General features: G+C 28.7%; 1 protein-coding gene across 1 annotated transcript; it reads left to right on the top strand.

The window, feature by feature from the left end:
- Positions 1–13888: 13888 nt before the first annotated feature.
- Positions 13889–17433, top strand: LOC108564606 (glutamate receptor 2-like; the record flags this gene model as incomplete). Its single annotated transcript, XM_017923707.1, has 7 exons — positions 13889–14021; positions 15495–15652; positions 15708–16009; positions 16070–16248; positions 16300–16820; positions 16871–17145; positions 17217–17433. Coding segments are annotated over exons 1-7 (1785 nt in total), but the record flags the coding sequence as incomplete, so codon positions are not given.
- Between the last annotated feature and the right edge of the window lie 6258 nt (positions 17434–23691).

Genomic DNA, 23691 nt, shown 5'->3' with positions numbered 1-23691 from the left:
AAAATAAGATATAAAATTTAGATTTAGACCTGACTTAGTATTATACAGGACGCATTTTTCAACAACAATCATAAGTAATAATATTAGAGGATTTCTTAGAAAATATGTAAAAACTTTTAATTTTTTGAAATTGTTATTTACTTTAAACGTTTGTTACAAAGAACGTTACAATCAGGAATACCTGGAATTGAGAGATTAAACGAAATTACTTCGTGATTCCTATAAACGATGATATAAATGGAAGCAGTTTTTTTGGAGTTCGATTGAATATGGTTGACAGTTTCAAATATGGTTAATATAAAGTGGTGATTTTCTCAACGGAAAGATTAAAACCGGGGCTTTGTCCAAATAGGCAGCAGCGATTTGGTTTGAAGAAAAAACGAACATAACTAGGATCAGGATCGTAAATCAGAATTGGATTAGGCTACAAAAAGGAGTTGAAAAAAAGAGAGAGAAAGAAGGAAAAAAAGAAAGCGTTGTGGTCCTTAGAGGCTTACAGGCGGTAATTGGAGCAATTGCGACTAAGTACAGCTCGGCGGTCTTCTTACGCAGCCGTCGTTAAACTGAGAAATGTTAATTGCAATTGCCAGGAAGTGTGTGTGTGCGAGAGAGGATAATTAGAGGTAATTGGGACCAGCGCGAAAATCTCTTAATTTCTGTACTGATCTGTATATGTATATAGATGTAGAGATGTGTTTAAAAGTGTGTATGAGAGTGTGTGCAAACGTGAGATAGGTATCGGAAATTTTAGTGATTTATAGATTTTCGATCGAAGGATAGTGAGAGAGTGTGCTTGGATTCGGGCGTGTACCTCCGAGAGTCTTAGAGGAGAGATACAACATAGCGAGAGTGAAGGGGTCAAAATGTAGGTCATAGCATGGCACGCGAACGGCGGACTTGGCGCGCACGCGATCCTTTCTGTCCCTTCTTCTACTACTACTACCACTTCTTCATCTTCGTCTTCACAATCCTCGTCTCTCCTCTTAGCTTTTGCTATTGCTGCTGCTGCTAAACCCAACCATCATCATCATCATCATCATAATCATCGGCTTCCACTAACGCTACCGCTTACGACACACACCACCACGCAACCACGAATTTGGAGCAATCCGAATCGGTGACGAAACGGAGTCCGAGACACCTCACCTCGCCCAAAAAAAAAATCAACATGCAACAAGAAAAAGATTAACAACAAGAAACCATCTAAAGATGCGAACTTGAGCGACGGAAAAAGAGAGAGAGATAAATAAAGCAATTTCGAAACGCAACAAAAGAATTGCATTTTTCTTCTTTTTTTTCTCTCTCTTCATTTTTCGTATATAATAACAAATGAACCCAATTATTTTGTCATCCCTCCGGCTGAGAGTTTCGTTTCGTATTTTCGTTATCCTTCAGACAAGTTGGCAGGGCAATCAGTTACTGTTTTACCGCGATTGAATTATTATGCATCGCGGTAGCCAGAACGTTTTTGGTAGAATTGATGGAAAGAAAGGAAGGGAAGAAAGAAAGCGCATTCCTTCTACTTCTTCCATCTTTACGCAACATCAATGACATCCAGTTACGTTCGACTGTTGGAAAAAATGGTAAAAAGTGGAGCGCAAAATTATTCGCGAAATTAATTGAATTGCGTAAAAACTGCAAATATTAACATGAAATGAAAAGAAAAAAATATCTTTCGTAATTAAAATGGAAACGAGAGACGAGAGGCGGTAATTTATTGCGAGGCGAATGGAAGAGAAATTAATTGTCATTGGGATGACGAAAAATTGTAAATTCTGTTCGAAAAGTAAACGAGTTTTTTTTTAGTTGTTAAGTCTGATTTAAATTGGATGTAAAGTTTGCGTTCGTAAACAATTACCAGAAAGTATCTGGCAGATTAATTGCAAAAAAAAAATTGGTGTAATTATAATGTCAACTTTATTTCGCAGTTACTTTTATTTTTGATTTAAATTTCTTTGTAACAAGATAAAATTGTCATCTTTTATTTGGAGATCAAAATTGAAATTGTATTATGTAATTAATAAGATAAGAAATTAAAGTAATTGCATTATTTCACTAAGAAATTTAAGGTCATTAATTTATAAATTTATTTTGAATTTGTTGTGGAAAAGTTTTAGTAAAATTGTAATTTTTTCAATTCTTATATAAACTTGATGCTGTGGATGTTTTTAAATGAGATATAATAAGATTTTAAGGTATATTTATTAAAAATGCATTATAACAAAAGTTGTCGGATATATCCGCCGCTCGTCCAAAAAGCTTAATATTCCCTTGTTTCAAAGAAAAGAACATTTTATACCACGCAAACCTGGAAGTCAATAAATTTACTGTTTAATCAGGTTCTTATGTAATCATAAATTAGAGAAATTTCTTACATTCCTGAAATAATCTATGAAATTGATTAGAAAAAATATTGGATTCGGGCTCAAATGGAACCAATATAAATTTGTAAATAAATTATAGAAAAAAATTCTTCAAATTTTCCTTTCCTAATGATTTACAATATTTTAATCACATAAAAAACTCTCAAAAATGCACGAAGTGAAATGTTGCCAATGATGAACTGAATTATTATCAAACGAAAGGATAACAGAAATCCTTGAACTAATTGATGCCTGGTAGTTGGAAGGTTATAGAAGACATCGATTGCGATCACATACTAGAATTTAGTATATAGATTTCATATGAACTTTTCGACTTAAATCATCGATTGTAGAATTATTTACGACGCAACTTCAAGATTTACTGTCTACAAGAATACATTAACATAAATCAAAAATAATTAATTCAATATAAGATTTCTGCATTTTTTTGTGCATTTGCAATGAAAAGTATCCTTAATTGGTAGATTTAAGTTTTTTTTTTCAAATTTGTTAAAAAATAATAAAAAAATCAATTATTTTAACTTAAGTTTACTAAGACTTTGCAACAGTTTCGTCTATTTCCGTGCTACTTCTTATATTCATATTTGCTTTGTTTATGAAATATGACATATTTTTCATCATGAAAACACATTAAATTATAACTAGTTTAACTAGATAAAGTTAAGGTTGTAATGAATTAATTTAAGAACAAAATATTTAGCATTTAGTTAGAGCTGCTTTAATGACTATGAATTACTATGCTCGGATGGCGTAAAATCATGATCGTTATCATTTAATTCAGGTCAAAATATGCAGCAAATTTAAATTTTTATTTTGTAAGTCAACGTGATATTCTCATTCGATCTCTAATAACATACATTTCCAGGTGAAATTAATAAATCAGATCACTTAAAGTGAAGTGACATAATTTAATGTGAGCGGTATTTAGTCCTGATCATTATATAATTGATTAAATCGAGTTAGTGACATATTTAAAAAGGTTAGAAAAATTGAATCGAATGAAAGTGAATAATTAAAGAAACATGATTTATTGCATTAATTATTTTTTTTCATTTTAATTACATTTTGTTCAATTAATATTAAGACATGTTAATTAACACTAATTGTGTCATGTAGTAAATTATATTGATTGTTAGACAAATAATTTGATTTTTGTTCACTTTTTTGTATTTATTAATTAATAGACATAATTTTGCTCTGAAATCATAAAAAATATATAAATACAAATTTATCTAAAAAAAATGTATCAATTCACACAAAATAAAGATTTTCAATGTAAATTGCAAATATCTTAACATTGAATTTAAAAAAAATGTAAAAGAAAAACTTTAATTATAAATCTCGTACTTTTTTTGTTTTCACTATTTTCACTTCATATTCATTATTTTTAATTGAAGTTAAAGTCCAGCACGAATTTTCACTCTCCATTAACATTTTTTTTAAATTTTCTCCACGTTTATTCTTTGCTCTCTTCTGTAAGTTCATCATATTTTTAACTATTACTTTCTTCATACATATTTTCTGTTTTCTTATTGTTTGTTTTCTTTAACAATTGGATATTTTTTTAATAATTGTGATAAGTGTACACATTTGTGAAATAAATCAATAAATTACAGAAATAACTTTTTGCTTCTTTTCTATAACATATCTTGAAATTTTGTTGGGTTATTTTTAACAAATTTCATACTTTTCACTATGTGCACTTCATTAATAATTCCTTAAATTCAAAAAAAAATTATCTACTTAATAATTTGATTGTAAAAAATTGTAAAATTAAATCAAACAATTGAAAATAAACAAGAGAAATATTTGGTTACATTTTTAACAATTCGTTAAGTTCGGAAATGTAAATTAGATGTATAGGTTTAATCTTTTTATAAATTTCTGATCTTCTCTGTAAGTTCATGACATTTTTAAATTTTAACTAAGAGAAATATCAGTATGTTTCTTTAACAAATCGTGAAATTTTGAAATTTTCTTTGGTTATTTTTAACAATTCATTAAATTCAGAAAATGATTTTATTTTTAGACTTTTTTCATAATACTTTTCATAATTAATTGAAAATAAATAAGAAAAATGTTTGTTTTTAACAGTTCGTTAAATTAAAAAAAAAACATGTTTAATCTCTTTAATACTTTCTATGATAATTGTACAAATTTGTGAAATTAAATCAACCAATTGCAATTACAATAAGACAGAGTTGTTACATTTGGAACAGTTCTTTAATTTCTGAAATGTAGGTAAAATTTATAGGTATAGTCTCTTTATAAATTGAAAATTAGAGCAGAATTTTGTTGATGACCAATAGGAATTAGTTAAATATTTACATTTTTTTTACAATTTCCTAAGATTAATTATTTTCGTATTAGTGAATCATTTTGTGGATGAACATTTAAGGCAAATAAAAGAATCATCTGCTAGTTTATTTAACAACTTGTTGTATTTTGAAATGTAGTTAAAAATACGTTGATATTAGTATAAAACTGCTAATTAAAACTACTTAAAACTTACATTCATCAATGATTTTTTACAATTTATTGTATAAGTCTAAAAGTATTATCTGTTAGTTTCTTTAACAATTCGTTAAATTGTGAACTATACAATGTAAAGTTAAAAGTTGGAAGGACATCTGAGATAGTTGTTGGGTACGTAGAAACATCTGTTATTTTATTTAACAACTTGTTATAAATTGAATTGTAGTTAACATACAATTTCTTTAATAATTATATAATTCATGCATAATTTTATACAAGATTAATTGAACTAATTATTAAAAACATCTGTTAGTTTCTTTAACAAGTCGTTAAGTTGTGAACTGTAAAGTTAAGAGTTGGAAGGACGTCTAGGATAGAATTGTTGGGTACGTAGGTCGGGAATCCCTTGTAAATAATTATAATTGGCTGGGGACGTGGGTTTCTTCGCTGAGGATTTGACGGGGAGGAAAGAAAGAAGAGAAAAAAAGAAGGATGAGCGGAGGATGTGCATTGTGTGTTTCGGAATGCAAGCACGTAAATCGGAATGGAAGAGACAAAGAAATGGAGGAGTTATTTAAATGAGAACCAAACGAAAAAAAAAATAAACAAACCAAATGTTAAATATTAAATATATAGAAAATTCAAATGAGCTCATTTCAGGAACAGTACAGAAAACGTGTAATTACCATTGTTAAAAGGAAACAATCTTCACGAGATGTATGCAATAGTTCTAATATACATATGCATATTTCTCTTTGAATATAAACAACAACAAAAAAAATACGCAAGACAATGTTATATTTCTCGATGTGTGTGCTTAATCGCATTGGAAATCTATTTGTTGATTGGTAATTTCGTCGATGATTACAAAACTTTTGCAACGACGTATGAATATCTGCGATTTGCTCTCATGTGCAACGATGACATATAAAGGTTTTCCTTTCTTTTGCAGCGCTGAAACAATGATGCTAGGAAAAGAGAAGAATAAGAAAGAAAGACAAAAAAAAAAAGAGGAATAATCATGCAGGAAGGTGACGTGCGCAATGTGGCGCGAAATTTAAAAATCCGCGTAAATAATAATATGTTTATGCCGAGAGGTGTGGGTGTTTACACTTATTGTTTATGCCTTACAAAAGGCGATGACTCTAGACAAGATTATTTAAATCGTAACGAGATTCCTGCAGATCCTTGCAAGGTTGCGAACTGTGCACTCATTCATTGTTTAGTACATATTCAACAGTTTCGGATCTTCTGAATTTGCATTTTTATTGGATTTGTACGTTTTTAAATTTTATAACTTTATTCTTAAGAAGTTGATGAAAATTTCTAAAAAAAAATCTATTTGAAAATATATAATTTTATAAATTTGTTACAAAAGTCATGACTTTTTGGAGTATTTTCTAGACTTATCTCCTTTGATAATGAAAAATAAGTACGTTCTACTAATTACAATCAAATTTAGTTAATATTATGAAATAAGTTCACAATTTACTACTTTTTAAGTCTATGCTTTTTTAAATGGTTGAAATACAGTAATACCTTGAATAGTGCGGCTTTGATTAGTCCGGATTCAGTATAGTTTGATAATTTCAAAACTAAATTAATTTTTAATTGAGCAAAATAAAAGTAAATTTTAAAGAATTAGTACACAAAGTTATTCTTCTATATGTAAATGATCTTTTTTTGAATGCAGTTAAGTTTATTTTTGTGCGGTTTAATTTTATTATGTATTTAAATCCTCAATTAGTCCGGTTTCAAACCGATTTCATGCACTATGCTTGGTATTACTTTATTTATTAATATTATACTAAGTTTTGTTAAATCTACTTAGTAAGTTTACAATTTAACACTTTTTAAATTGTCTTCTATGTTTACTTATTACTTTTTTTTTAATTTACTGATTTAGTATTAGTATTAAATCCAATTATATAATTTTTAGTAAGTTCACAATTTATAACTTCTTGAAACTTTGATTTGATTCATGTTTTTCATTAATGAATTATTGTACAAGTCTATATGGCATACAAATTAAGACTTTTAAGACTTATTTTTTGTACTTTACTTAAAAAACGTCTGCTTCATTCAATTTTTTCATCAATGAAAGTCAATAAAAAAGGATTTCTTTTGAAAAATCAATTTGATTTTATTGATTTTCATTTTGTTTGTGAACACTGAAAAAGCGTATATTATTATTATTAAAATTTCATATTTGTATATGTCTATATAGTAAGTATACTTTTTAAGAATTTTTTAATACTTACTTTGTTCTTGTAAAGTTTCTGTTTCATTTACGTTTTTCATCAATGAAAGTCAAGAAAAATCAATTTAATTTTATTGATTTTCATTTTGTTTGTGAACACTGAAAAAACGTAAATTATTTTCAAAATTTCATATTTGTATATGTCTATATAGTAAGTATACTTTTTAAGACTTCTTAAAAACTTACTTTGTTTTTGTAAAGTTTCTGTTTAATTCACGTTTTTCATCAATTAAAGTCAAGAAAAATCAATTTATTTTTATTTATTTTCAATATGTTTGTAGACTGATGAGTACAAAATCGTAAATTATTATCAAAATATGATATTTCTATAAGTGTATATAGTAAAGTTACATTTTATAGTCTTCTTAAGATTTTCTTTATTTTTGTAAAGTTTCTGTTTCATTCATCAATTAAAGTCAACTTAAATTTATATATTTTTTTTATATTTTCCGTAAACACTTTATCATACTTTACAAATACTTAAACTATTACATAAATTTGATATTTATAGATTTAATATGTAAATGATACTTCAAATTATATAATTAATATGTAACTATGAATAAATCTATTACACATTCGTTTTCTACAATTCAATCGATTGCAATTTTGAAACGAAAGTGATTCGGATTATTGTCGTTCGATGATTAATTGCTGAAATAAACGTACAGTTTCGTATATTTGCGAGTGATGCATTTCGCTCGTAAAATATTCATTTATGCTCGGTTTTCAGTAGCATGCATCACTCTCCTCTGTTGTGTGTGAGATTTCAAGGTGTGGACAGCATTCTTACTATTAGCAGCGGCCACATATTTTTCATCAGGATATTGCTGGAAGGTTAACACTAATCTGCAATATAAGAAATTTACATGCGCTCATTATTTTATTTTATTGGCCAATATTCACGTTTACTCGAAGAAAATCAAATAAACTATATAGGATTAATAATATAAATCTATTATTATGGCAGAATTTTACAATTTATATACAAATCTCAAGTATTTATGTAAAAGATATTATAAATATAAAAAAATGAAATTGAAAGAATATGATTCAAATAAACTACATTTCTACAATTTTCATGTCAATTACAGTATTCAAAAGTCTTTATCATATTTGATTATACGACAATCTGATATATTTACTGAAAGTAAAATAGAATTGAAATTTATATTAGAAATTTGGAATTTTTCAGCTTTGTTATTGACTTGCAATGAAAGTTTAATTTGATTATAAGTATTAGATATTCTCTTAAAATATAGCTTTAATTAAGAGAATATATAAAAACAATTAAGATTTTGAAAATCTTTAAACAAGAAGTAACAAATGTCAAAATCTTAAGATTATTACTGTTAAACAAAATTAATTGTCATGAGACTTAGTAATAAAAATTTGGACTTGGTAATAAAAATAGATACAGTTTTAGGACCTAGTAGGATTCCTTGAGGTACAACTTACATATTACATCTGAAATATTTAATGAAAGTAAAATAGAATTAGAAATTGTAACTTTTCCTTGAGGCAAAATTTTCAACATTGTTATTGAATTGTAATGAAAATTGTGATTTTATTATAAGAATTAGAAATTCTCCTAGAAATATCTTCAGTTAAGAGAATGAAAAGACAATTAAGATTTCGAAAATCTTGAAAAAGTTTCAAAATCTTAAGATTATTACTGTTAGATAAAATTCATTGTCATGAGACGAGGTAATAAAAATTTGGCATAAATACATACAGTTTCAGGACCTAGTAGAATTCCTTGAGGTACAATTTACCTATTACATTTAAAATATTTACTGAAAATAAAATAGAATTAGAAATTGAAATTTTTCCTTGAAGCAAAATTTACAGCTTTGTTATTGAACTGTAATGAAAATTTTGATTTGATTTTAAAAAATAGGCATTCTCTTAAAAAATAGCTTCAATTAAGAGAATATATAAAGACAATTAAGATTTTGAAAATCTTGAAACAAGAAGTAACAAATTTCAAAATCTTAAGATTATTACTGTTAGATATAATTCATTGTCATGAGACTTGGTAACAAAAACTATATATTACATCTGAAATATTTATTGAAAGTAAAATAGAATTAGAAATTGAAATGTTTCCTATAAAAATTAGGCATTCTCCTAAAAAATGGACAAATAAGATTTTGTATATCTTGAAAAAAGAAGTAAAATTTTCAAAATCTTAATATTATTAGTGTTAACTAGATGAATTGTCATGAGACTTGGTAATAACAATTTTGGTATAAATACATACAGTTTTAGGACCTAGTAGGAATCCTTAAGGTACAACTTACATATTACATCTGAAATTGAATTAGAATTTGGAATTTTTCCTTGAGTCAAAATTTTCAACTTTTTTATTGAATTGTAATGAAAAATTTTGATTTGATTATATGAATTAGGAATTCTCGTAAAAAAATAGCGTCAATTAAGAGAACAATTAAGATTTTGAAAATCTTGAAACAAGATGTAAAATTTTCAAATTCTTAAGATTATTACTGTTGGATAAAATTAATTGTCATGAGATTTGGTAACAAAAATTTGGTATAAATACATACAGTTTTAGAATCTAGTAGGATTTCTTGAGGTACAACTTACATATTAGATCTGAAATATTTATTAAAAGTAAAATAAAATTAGAAAATGTAACTTTTCCTTGAGACAAAATTTTCAACTTTGTTATTGAATTGCAACAAAAATTTTGATTTTATTATAATAATTAGGAATTCTCCTAAAAAAATAGCTTCAATTAAGAGAATATATAAATATAATTAAGATTTTGAAAATCTTGAAACAAGAAATAACAAATTTCAAAATCTTAAGATTATTACTGTTAGATAAAATTCACATGAGACTTGTTAATAAAAAATTGGTATAAATACATACTGTTTTAGAACCTAGTAGAATTCCTTGAGGAATTTTTCCTTGAGGCAAAATTTTTAACTTTGTTTTTGAATTGTAATGAAAATTTTGATTTGATTGTAAGAATTAGGATAATGATTTTTTTCTATCAATTAATTATAATATATTTTGATTTTCATTAAGGTCTAATTAATTATAAACAAAATGAATACTAGTATTTTTTAAATTTATTTCATAGGAAGAAATTGAATTATTTCCTAAATTAATTATAAAACTACAGAGTGAAATTGTATTTGGCATGACGAATGAAAATTTTCAGACAATTAATCCTTATTAAGAAAACAGATATTCCCTTCACTTTAGTAGTTGTAGTTAGTGCAAATTGCTAATTCGTAGTGTGATGGAAGAGGTAAGTTTGTTGACATGAAATCGAGATCACGCGTGCGTAATTGTACTTAATTTAGGTGTATTAATATTTATCTATTTGCTTTCTACATAATAAATTAATTTCCTATTAATTGTTAATTGAAAGGTAAAAGCGGAGCGGAGACTCAAGTTTATGGTGCATCGAGCGAGGAGCAATGCTTCAAACAGTGGGAGATCTGAACGAGTTTCCTGGATTTGGGACAACGAAGGATTCAAAATAAAAGTAAAGAGATCGAGCAGCGATTTCCATTCTGCACGGTCCTACTAATCAGATGTCATTTGCATTTAGAGTTCTCGGGTCTTTCATTCGTCTTGTGTCTATTTCTATTTTTTCTTTTACCTGTTCTCTCTTTCCGTGGAATAGGGAAATTGTCGTTAACGTTAACGTTTTCATTTATTTATTCATTCTCGTTTTACAAGTGTGTGTGTCCGTTGTTAGTGGAGTGTGACTGTGGAAAAAACAGGAGCGTGTGTGTCTATATGCATGTAGAAAGTGGCCTCAGAGCTACCAGAAGGGTGGACGAGGATCGAGTATAGGATAAATCTGGTGGTGCGACAAGGACGAGATGAAAATTGAACGCGTGTGTGCGCTTTTATGATTTGTATACTCAATGTCCGCACTCTTTAGATTTTATATTGTAATATTATCGTTGGCTGCTGTATCTAAATAAAACCTAGAACATGTACTGTGAAGATTTAGTTACTGTCGGGATTTTGATATTGTCGGGATTATGGTTGTCGGGATTTCGATGTAGACCCCCATATAACATGCATATTCAATACAGGTCTATATATGCATGATGTTTGTTGTATAGACCTGAGCGTCGTTTAATCGCCTCTAATCAAGACTTACAGTTACAGACGTGTTCACACATTCTGGAACTCGGATGGCGTGACCAGAAACGTTTACGTTCCCAAGGAATTCATTAAAATTGTACCTCGCGAAGGAAGTCTTCACTTGGACCGAGAAGCAAAAAGGAAAAAGAAACATACAAATAAATAAATCAATAGGAACGATCATAATCCCACATAAATCGTTCGCAAAAGAGACATCATCAATCCATACCATAACTTGGAACAATTTAACTCACATGATTTAATTAAAGATGGATTATTTATTTCGTTGCTTCGATTCTGATTCAACGAACATCTCGAACGGGATGCAAATCCATGAATGCATTGTTTCCTCTTTCCTTTCTTTCTTTATTTCTTTCTTTCCTTCTCAGCCGCAGCCTTATTTATACATAATAATTTCAGGAAAACGCAAACCCCGACTTATGTAATTAACGTTAATAAATTACATCACGTTCCGTGCAACTACCGAGATTCGATTAATATTTGATGATTTCACCCAGTCTATAATCATGGCTTTATTCATATTGCAAATCGATACTTAAAAATTCCCTTCGGATTGCCATAATTACGGCAATCGCCGCCGCGTCCGATGATTCCCATTTTAATTATGCACAACTTTTTCTAGGAAAAAAAAAACTCACTTACTTAGATGAAAACTATAAAAAAAGTAGTTTCAATTTAATTAACAATCATTAAAGAATCTGTATATTTCTTAATTAAATTAAATTTCCCGAGAAAAGTGAAAGAAAAGTACAGAAAATATTATATATTTTGAGTTTTGATTTCGCTTTCATGATTAATATATAATTGAAAATCTTACAAATATTCCTTTTTCAAACCTAATCCTTTGCAAACTCTTAAAATAAATATTACATTATCCAAATTATCAATGAAATTAAATAGTTAAAACATTATAAACAATATTTGTTAATAATTATAGGTTTCATACATTGAAATCTAAAATTATTTCTAATTATAATATTCTTCCCAAATTTACACTAAAAATCTAAATTAATACGTTTTCGTCTAAAATTTTCAATGTAAAATCCTAAAAAATATATGTTTCCTTCGTACATTGATACAAATCAATCAATTAATTTCCAGAAACTCATTTACAAGAAAATTACAACAAAAGTAAAGAAAATATTTCATAACATTTTATCTACTTTCATGATTTATAGAATTTCTTATAAATCATGAAAGTGGAAAATCCTGAAATTATCATTAAATTCTCCACATTATCAATAAAATTTGACATTTCTACTTCGTCCATTGATTTTTACAAAACAATCAAATGTATTGGAAAACTCATCAATTACACAATTGAATTACAGAGTAAACAAAAATTAATTTACAAGAAAATTAAAAGAAAAGTTTTTTTATTTAATGTTAAATACTTTAATGATTACTTGTAATATATTTAATTAGTAAAGATATTAATAGAATTTCATTGATAATTTTTGCTACAACTCATCATAAAATCAATTCTTTCAAAAAAAAAAAACATTGATGTGACTTTCATCATTTATAGGATTACTAATCTTATAAATATATTGAAAATCTTACAAATATTTCATTTTTCAGCCCTAATTCAATAGAAAATCCTGAAAATCACATTACATTTTACACATTATCAATTAAATTGAATAATCAAAACTTTAAAAACGCTTTTTTAACAATTTTAAGTATTACTTTCATTCATTCTTCAAAAACACAATATTTCTAATTATTCTACACAAAAAAACTTCCAATTCATCTTTCAAATAATAAAAGTTTATGAAGAAATCTTATACTTTATTATATTACCTGGATCTTGTAAAAAAACATAGAGAAAAAGAAACATTTATAATTAAAACTGTGACAAAAACAGCATAGATTATAATAAAATACAAGTTGAATCATGCACTTGATGAAATAGTAAAAGTTGTGAATTCTATCTATTTTATATAATCTTGTTGATTAAGTTTATTGTCAACATAGGTTAGATTAATGTCAGTACATAACCTAACTTAACTTAACCTGACTGCGCTGTGAAAACCTGGAATGAAATAATTACTAAATAAATTATGCAAGTATTATCTCATTTTAGTGATTATGTGAAAATTTCAGGATTTACGAAGTGTTCCGTTGCAGGAAATGATTGTGAAACCCTAGTCTAAATTATTCTAATCTTAATTAACATTAGTAAAGTTAAATTAATTAATAGATAAAATGAACTTTAGTTTGTAATTACTTTGCATTTTTAATTATTATGTTTTTAATTATATTCTTACAACTCTCATACTAAAATATCGACTGAAAATATCTTCTTACAGTTTGTTATTCAATAGAACAAAAAATCAAAAGAATCAAATTAAAACTGACAATGAAAATAAACGATACAAATTAAACTAATTGTAGAGCAAATAAGAAAAAACTGTTCATTTTCATTAAGAATCACGTATTGATAACAAAATCGTTACATAATAATAGAGAATTACATTCTTTTACATGCGCGATTCTCAGCAAACTCGGCTAATGAAATCCTATTGAATTAGAAAATGATATGCAATTTGTATTCTTAACGCACATTGAGAATCTATAAATATGCGTGCACTTGCGAATAAAAAAAATCATAATGTGCGAGAAGACAACGGAAAATGTCGTTGAATTTGAAGATAGTCACAATTCTCCTGCAGATATTATTTGTACAATGTGGAAACTTGGAGATTTCCCTGCGCCTCTTGAAGCATCAGAAGCAACCGACGAAAGTAACCGCATTTCTTTGCTCGTCGAAAGGTAAAACCTTTAGATCGATCATAAATCATTAGTAATATTACGCATAATGAGAGCAGTGCACTTTCCATACAAGGTTTGTTCAATCCGAACAACCGTTTCGCGTTATTTATTTAGTAGAATCTGAAGAGAGTTTTGTATGGAGTAGTAAAAAAAAATGTTAATAAATAATTAAATTTCTTCTGTCCTTAAGAAGTGCGTTTCTTGTATATCTGTCGGATGACACATTTACAGCCAGATCGATGATATAAGAGATATTCTCGAATGGGAATAGATCACTTACAGTAATCCTTCTACATATTAACCGTAAATCTTCACATAATCCATTTTTGTCAACACAATAGAAAAAAACAAGTCTAATACAACTGTAATTTTTAAAAAACTGAAAATACACAAGTACAATTTTTTTTCAGAACTGAAAAACAACTATATTTTTTATAAAACTAGAAATACACAACTACAATGTTTACAAAACTGAAAAAAACCACATTAATTTCTATAAAACTGAAAATTCACAAGCATATTTTTTTGCAAAACTAAAAAAACAACTACAATTTTTGAAGAAATAAAAATACAACTGATTTTTATAAAACTGAAAATACACAAGTACATATTTTTTTTCAGAACTGAAAAACAACTATGATTTTTGAAGAAATAAAAATACAACAATGATTTTTATAAAACTGAAAATACACAAGTACATATTTTTTTTCAGAACTGAAAAACAACTATATTTTTGAAGAAATAAAAATACAACAATGATTTTTATAAAACTGAAAATACACAAGTACATATTTTTTTTCAGAACTGAAAAACAACTATAATTTTTACAAAACTAGAAATACACAACTATAATGTTTGTAAAACTGAAAAAACAACGTTGATTTCTATAAAACTGAATATACACAATCATTTTTTTAGTGAAACTGAAAAACAACTACAACTTTCTGTAAAACTGAAAATACGCAACTATAATTGTTGCAGAATTGAAAAAAACAACTATAATTTTTGAAGAAATAAGAATACAACAATGATTTTTATAAAACTGAAAATACACAAGTACATATTTTTTTTCAGAACTGAAAAACAACTATAATTTTTACAAAACTAGAAATACACAACTATAATGTTTGTAAAACTGAAAAAAAAACAACATTGATTTCTATAAAACTGAAAATTCACAACCATATTTTTTTGCAAAACTGAAAAACAACTACAATTTTTGTAAAACTGAAAATACGCAACTATAATTGTTGCAGAATTGAAAAAACAACTATAATTTTTGAAGAAATGAAAATACAACAATGATTTTTATGAAACTGAAAATTCACAACTTATTTTTTTCAAAACTGAAAACACAAAAACGATTTTTCTTATTACAAAACACAAAAGTTTAATTAATTTACAAAAAAGAAACTAATTTAATTGAATTTTATTTTGTTTATTAGCAAATTTAGTGAACGTTTCTAAAAGTTTATCATCTCTCCCGGTGGACTCTGTTATTCACACGAAATTCGATAATCAAATCAACTTGTTCAAACCGTTTCAACATCAGATGATTTTGGTCGATTATTCTTGTTCATTTTCCAAAGATTTATTGGACATGGTATATTCTTCACTCATTAATTAAATATGTGTTAAATATATTTAAACTCTTGTAGGTAAATAATAACAGTTTGTTTAATTACCCTTTGCGTTGGATAATCATGAACACTCGAGAATTGGACGCAAAATACAAGATATTTGTTAATAGCAGAGTGTATTTGGTGGATGAGAGCGTTGTTTCACTTTACAAAATAACACCGGATAAACCTTACATTTACAATCAAATTTTCAATGAAAGTTCGATTACATTTCATACCTTGTCAGATGTGAAGGATCGGCCGGATCTGCAGAAAAGCACCATGAATATCAGCATCCCATACCTTTACGATGAAACCTTCAATAACTTTGAATCACTCAAGTTAGTTGACACTCATATAATTATTGCTATGGTGATGTTGTTTGATGATTTTGTTTTTAGGCCTAGTATGGGAGATGCGTTATGCAAGCACAATTACATCTTGATGCTATCCATAGTTGATATGTTGAACATAACACCTAACTTCCATTTCTTCCGATCTTGGGGAGTTCCGGATAAGAAAACGGGAATGTACGATGGGGTGGCTGGTGATCTGCAGAGGGAACAATCAGAACTAGGAGGTTCGACTCATTTGTTTCATTGATTGTTTACTACAAATTGCTTGGTTACAGCGACCGTATTGTTTTTCCTGAAAGACAGAATTAGAATATTGGAGTACATAGCGCCCAGTACTCCTACAAACGAAAAGTTCATCTTTCGAGGACCACCTCTATCCGTAGTTTCCAACATTTACGCGTTACCATTCAACTTTGCAGTCTGGATCTCATGCGTTTTACTCTTCTTGGTGATTATGTTCGTCGTTTACGCAATCATCAAATGGGAATGGTTTACGAAGAAGGAAGAGTTGATACAGAATGCGTTCTCTTTGAAACCGACTTTTGTGGATGTGATTCAGATGGAGATCGGGGCTCTATGTCAGCAAGGATCTGAAGCTGAACCAACGAGTGGATCGGGGAGGATAGCGACCTTCTTCATATTCTTATCGTTCATGTTTCTGTACACGGCATATTCAGCTAATATTGTTGTTTTGCTCCAATCGACTTCCAACAATCTGAAGACTCTAGAAGATCTGGTTACTTCGAGAATCTCTTTAGGTGTCGAAGACACCGTTTACAATAGATTCTTCTTTGAGGTAAATGCTTGAGACTATTCACATTTTCTTTTAATATTGTTTTTTTGTAGAGCGAAAATGGAAAAACGCAGAAGGCTATAAGGGAACAGAAAGTGATGCCTCCGAATAAACCGAAGAACTATATGCCGTTGCAAGTAGGCGTTGAGAAGCTGAGAACGGAATTCTTCGGTTTCCACGCCGAATTCGATCCCGTTTACAAAATGGTCGGCGCCACGTTTTCCGAGAGCGAGAAATGCGGCCTGCAGGAAATCAAGTATTGGAATTTCCCAGATCCGTGGGTCCCCGTTCGGAAAAACACCACCTACAAGGAGCTGATCAAGATCGGGTATTGTGTTGAATTTATGCGCAAACAAACCTATAAATCTTTAACAACGTTTTCAATCAATCGTTTAAAAGGTACAGGAAAATAATGGAGAGGGGAATCCAGCATCGAGTTTTCAACAGGATCTTCTCGAAAAGACCGGTTTGTCAGAATCAAGGAGCTAACTTTGTTAGCGTCAGCATCACGGATTGCTACTTCGCTTTGCTCATCTACGTCTACGGTTTAGTGTTTGCTCTATTCGTTTTCTTCTTGGAATTAGTCAGCAGGAAAGTCAAACAGAAGTTCAACTTTGTAAAAATATAGACTATGATTTAGAAATTCGCACTTTTCATCCATTTAGTGGATGATCAAATAGAAATTCAAAACTTTGCACTCTACATAGAAATCGTCAGCACTTCGTTATAATATGTAAACCACACAAATTCGATACTTTTTACAAAATCATCACTATTTTCACGTTTTTCGAGAATAAAAAATGTAGGCTCGGAAAAAATTACATACAAGAAGCTTATCAAGATTCAATTTAGTAGAATTGTACACAAAGGAACCAATAAATCGTTAACCACCTTCTTAATTATCCAAGACGGAGTTTTCATCAGAATCTTTGCAAAAAATAAAATCATACTTTGTATTAATATAAAACAACACTTTCAAATCGGACAAGTCAAACCGAAGTTCCATACTTAGTTATAATATAAACTACGGTTTAGAATTCGCATCTTGAAAGACTTAACTATGAAGAAAACGAAACAGAAGTTCAAATTATAATTTTGAATTTACATTTTCCATCTGCTTAGTAGAATTTAATAAGTATAATTGAAGTTCCACACTTTGTAATAACATATAGACGCGGTTTAGAAAACGCATTTTTTCTTTTTCTTGGATGAATTCGTCATGAGGAAGGTTAAACAGAAGTTGAGCATCTCATAATAAGATCTATAGTCTATAGTCTATGGTCTATAGTTTAGAATTCATACTTTGCATTTACTTAGTAGAAGTCATCATCAGGTAAGTCAAACAGAAGTTCTACACTTTGTAAAAATATAGACTATGATTTAGAAATTCTTTTTATCCATTTAGTGGATGATCAAATAGAAATTCAAAACTTTGCACTCTACATAGAATTCGTCAGCACTTCGTTATAATATACAAACTACGCAATTAATAGGTTTCCACACAAATTCGATACTTTTTACAAAATCCTCACTATTTCACTCACGTTTTTCAAGAATGAAAAAATCACATACAAGAAGCTTATCAAGATTCAATTTTGTAGAATTGTACACAAAGGAACCAATAAATCGTTAACCATCTTCTTTCTTAATCATCCAAGATCGAGTTTTCATCAGAATTTTTGCAAAAAATAAAATCATACTTTGTATTAATATAAAACAACACTTTCAAATCGGACAAGTCAAACCGAAGTTCCATACTTAGTTATAATATAAACTACGGTTTAGAATTCGCATCTTGAAAGACTTAACTATGAAGAAAACGAAACAGAAGTTCAACACTTCGTTATAATGTAAATTATAGTTTTGAATTTGCATTTTCCATCTGCTTAGTAAAATTTAATAAGTATAACTGAAGTTCCTCACTTTGTAATAACATATAGACACGGTTTAGAAAACGCATTTTTTCTTTGTCTTGGATGAATTCGTCATGAGGAAGATTAAACAGAAGTTGAGCATCTCAAAAGATAGTCTATAGTTTAGAATTCATACTTTGCATTTACTTAGTTGAAGTCATCATCAGGTAAGTCAAACAGAAGTTCTAAACTTTGTAAAAATATAGACTATGATTTAGAAATTCGCACTTTTCATCCATTTAGTGGATGATCAAATAGAAATTCAAAACTTTGCACTCTACATAGAATTCGTCAGCACTTCGTTATAATATGTAAACTACGCAATTGAAAGGTTTCCACACAAATTCGATACTTTTTACAAAATCCTCACTATTTTCACGTTTTTTGAGAATGAAAAATGTAGGCTTGTAGAAAATGACATACAAGAAGCTTATCAACATCCAATTTAGTAGAATTGTACACAAAGGAACTAATAAATCGTTAACCACCTTCTTTCTTAATCATCCAAGATCGAGTTTTCATTAGAATTTTTGCAAAAAATAAAATCACACTTTGTATTAATATGTACAACACTTTCAAATCGGAAAAGTCAAACCGAAGTTCCATACTTAGTTATAATATAAACTACGGTTTAGAATTCGCATCTTGAAAGACTTAACTATGAGGAAAACGAAACAGAAGTTCAACAGTTCGATATAATGTAAACTATAGTTTTGAATTTGCATTTTCCATCTGCTTATTAGAATTTAATAAGTATAATTGAAGTTCCACACTTTGTAATAACATATAGACATGGTTTAGAAAACGCATTTTTTCTTTTTCTTGGATGAATTCGTCATGAGGAAGGTTAAACAGAAGTTGAGTATCTCATAATAAGATAGTCTATAGTTTAAAATTCATACTTTGCATTTACATCAGGTAAGTCAAACAGAAGTTCTACACTTTGTAAAAATATAGACTATGATTTAGAAATTATTTTTATCCATTTAGTGGATGATCAAATAGAAATTCAAAACTTTACACTCTACATAGAATTCGTCAGCACTTCGTTATAATATATAAACTACGCAATTGAAAGGTTTCCACACAAATTCGATACTTTTTACAAAATCCTCACTATTTTCACGTTTTTTGAGAATGAAAAATGTAGGCTTGTAGAAAATGACATACAAGAAGCTTATCAACATCCAATTTAGTAGAATTGTACACAAAGGAACTAATAAATCGTTAACCACCTTCTTAATCATCCAAGATCGAGTTTTCATCAGAATCTTTGCAAATAATAAAATAACACTTTGTATTAATATAGACAACACTTTCAAATCGGACAAGACAAACCGAAAAACCATACTTAGTTATAATATAGATAGACTACGGTATAGAATTCGCATTTCTCCTCATCTTGAAAGACTTAACCATGAGGAAAACGAAATAGAAGTTCAAAACTGCGTTATAATGTAAACTATAGTTTCGAATTTGCATTTTCCATCTGCTTAGTATAATTTAATAAGTATAACTGAAGTTCCACACTTTGTAATAACATATAGACACGGTTTAGAAAACGCATTTTTTATTTTTCTTCGATGAATTCGTCATGAGGAAGTTAAAACAGAAGTTGAGTATCTCATAATAAGATAGACTATAGTTTAGAATTCATACTTTGCATTTACTTAGTAGAAGTCATCATCAGGTAAGTCAAACAGAAGTTCTAAACTTTGTAAAAATATAGACTATGATTTAGAAATTCTTTTCATCTATTTAGTGGATGATCAAATAGAAATTCAAAACTTTGCACTCTACATAGAATTCGTCAGCACTTCGTTATAATATACAAACTACGCAATTAATAGGTTTCCACACAAATTCGATACTTTTTACAAAATCCTCACTATTTCACTCACGTTTTTCAAGAATGAAAAATCACATACAAGAAGCTTATCAAGATTCAATTTTGTAGAATTGTACACAAAGGAACCAATAAATCGTTAAACACCTTTTTAATAAACCAAGATCGAGTTTTCATCAGAATCTTTGCAAAAAATAAAATCACACTTTGTATTAGCATTGACATCACTTTCAAATCGGACAAGTCAAACCGAAATTCCATTTCTCCTCATCTTGAAAGACTTAACCATGAGGAAAATGAGACACAAGTTCAACACTTTATTATAATGTAAACTATAGTTTTGAATTTGCACTTTCCATCTGCTTAGTAGAATTTAATAAGTATGTACTTTACATTTACATGTAGACACGGTTTAGAAATGGGATGAATTTGTCATGAAGAAGGTTAAACCGAAGTTGAGTATCTCCAAATAAGATAGTCTATAGTTTAGAATTCATACTTTGCATTTACTTAGTTGAAGTCATCATCAGGTAAGTCAAATAGAAGTTCTACACTTTGTAATAACATAGATTACGGTTTAAAATTTGCATTTTTCTGTCTTTTCTAAAGGATTCATCAACAGGTAGAACAAACAGAATTTCCACATTTCCTATTAATATAGTATACTTTACAATTCGCATCTACTTGGTAAAATTTATCATAAGAAAAGTCAAAAGCCCTTTATACATTACGGTTTTGAATTCACACTTTGCATCTACTTACTGGTATTCATGAACAGGTAAGTAAATTAGAAATTCAACACATTGTAATAATATAGACTACAAATTAAAATTCATATTCATCATGAGAAAAGTGAAAAAGATATTCAACATTTGCTTAATAGAATGCATCATCAGAAAAGTCTAAACTGAAATTCCACGCTTTGTTATAATATAGACTTCAGAATTTCAATTTGCTCTTCTCATCTACTTAGTAAAAGTCAAAAGCACTGTTGTAATATACATTACAGTTTTGAATTCACACTTTGCATCTACTTACCGGTAAACCATGAACAGGTAAGTAAATTAGAAATTCAACACTTTGTGATAATTAAAATTCGTATTTCTCTTCTTGTTAGAAGAATTCATCATGAGAAAGATGAAGAATAAATACAACATTTCCTAATAATTTGCACTTGCTTGTAGAATTAATCATCAGAAAAGTGTAAACTGAAATTCCACGCTTTGTTATAATATAGACTTCGGATTTGAATTTGCATCTACTTAACGGAATTCATCAAACAGAAGTTCAGCACTTCACAATAAGGAAAATTAAACATGAGTTCTACACTTTATAACAAGAAAATCGCCATCAGTAAACTCAAACAGAAGTTCAAAACTTTGTAATATAAACTTACATATAAACCCATATTTTTTTTATGAATCAAACTTAAATTGATTGGCTTTTCGTAAACGTTCAATTAATCGATTAGCGTCCGTGTGTTCTATCGATGTAAACCAATCAATCTTGATTTACATGCTAATCACTAAATGTAGCGATATATATATATAATTTTTTTTTTTGGAAACTCTTCACCGTACAACTTTTTAACTCAAGATCCATCGTGAGTTTGCAGACCGTTTCTTCATATTTTTATTTTCGTCGATTGCTCAATGAAACGAGCACGACTTAATTAGGTCTCGCCTTTAAATTCTCTACTTCGGCTTCGATCAATCTTAATTGAAAACGCGCTCAGCAAAGAGACGCATTTATATTATTGCCAATAGAAAACAATAATCGATGTAATATTATTATTATAGTATTATTATTATTATGATTATTACTACCTTCCTCTTTCTCTCTCTCTATATATATATATATATATACACTTATATACTGGTAGATATATATGTATAAAGTGAGGAGAAGAGTAATTTCGATCTCATTAAGATAAGCCCGTCCGAGGAATTTTTAATTGAGTCGATGTTACGTAAACGCTGACTCGGTCCTGCGATGGGACTCCTTTTGTAACATCGCATTCCATAGAGAGCGGACATTTCGAACCCATATTTTTTCTTTACCATGGATCAGTAATCTACATTCCGATTGAATATTACCACCTATTCCTTTACATCTCTATCTCTCTCGGTTGCACACAAATTCCTTTATACTTCTCTCCGTTTAAATCTGTTTGTTTCTGTTTCTTCGTATCGAATTTGCTTTAATTTATAACCCATTTCCTTTAATAACTCTCCATTTCGCACCTCGCGTGCAGCTCGGATCCTGAATGGAATATATGCATTATTTTTTTTTTGTTGTTGTAATTTACCCATTGTGCATACCGTCGGATTTTCCTCGCGGATTTCGCTTAATTCATCAATATTGAGATTAGGATTAAGAAAAAAAATAACGATCATTTTTAATTAGTTTTTTTTTCTTATCCTCAGGCAGAGAACCGCTTTAGAACCGCACAATATGATTTGCAAATTCGATGATTAATACCAGATCCTTAATTGAATTAAAATGACTTTTGAGATTTGCAAATGCATACAACAACCATCCTATACACTCTTTCTTATAACTAATTAACTTTTACTGCATATAGTTTTTTTTTTGTTTGTTTGTAACCTAAATAAATAAATCAAAATCGTGCGATTAACTCGATTCTGTCTATCGCAAGAATTAATTAATTTATGACTCGCCGCGGCGTCAATTACCAGTTCATTTGTGTTACAATTTAGAAGACAAATATCCTGGATGCACGCCCACCATTTACATTTGCATTTCCAAGCTTCGATGATGATTTTTTTTCTGTTCACTCCTTTGTTTTTTTCTTTGTTGGATGAGCTTTAATTAATGAACCAATTATGTTTCTGCTTTGCATTTAAATGCACTCCCAGCTAGTTAATTAGATCAATTATATGGGCATCGGTCCAACGCTATCTCTTTCATCTGTTATCTCAATATGTTGTACAACCTATTTAACATACAATACTTAATGTAACAATCAACACGCGAACGCAACATACATTTTGATTTAAGCACTTTATGAATTACAGCTTTATTCATTATAGTAGTATTAAGTCATAACTACTACGGATGGGTCAGAATGACCCACATGATGTTTATTTTCATT

The sequence above is a fragment of the Nicrophorus vespilloides genome, unplaced genomic scaffold (assembly GCF_001412225.1).
Source record: "Nicrophorus vespilloides isolate i.1.1-1 unplaced genomic scaffold, Nicve_v1.0, whole genome shotgun sequence".
NCBI classification, from domain to species: domain Eukaryota; kingdom Metazoa; phylum Arthropoda; class Insecta; order Coleoptera; family Silphidae; genus Nicrophorus; species Nicrophorus vespilloides.
Note: the sequence above shows the minus strand (reverse complement) of the source record. Positions and strands in the feature narration are given on the sequence as shown.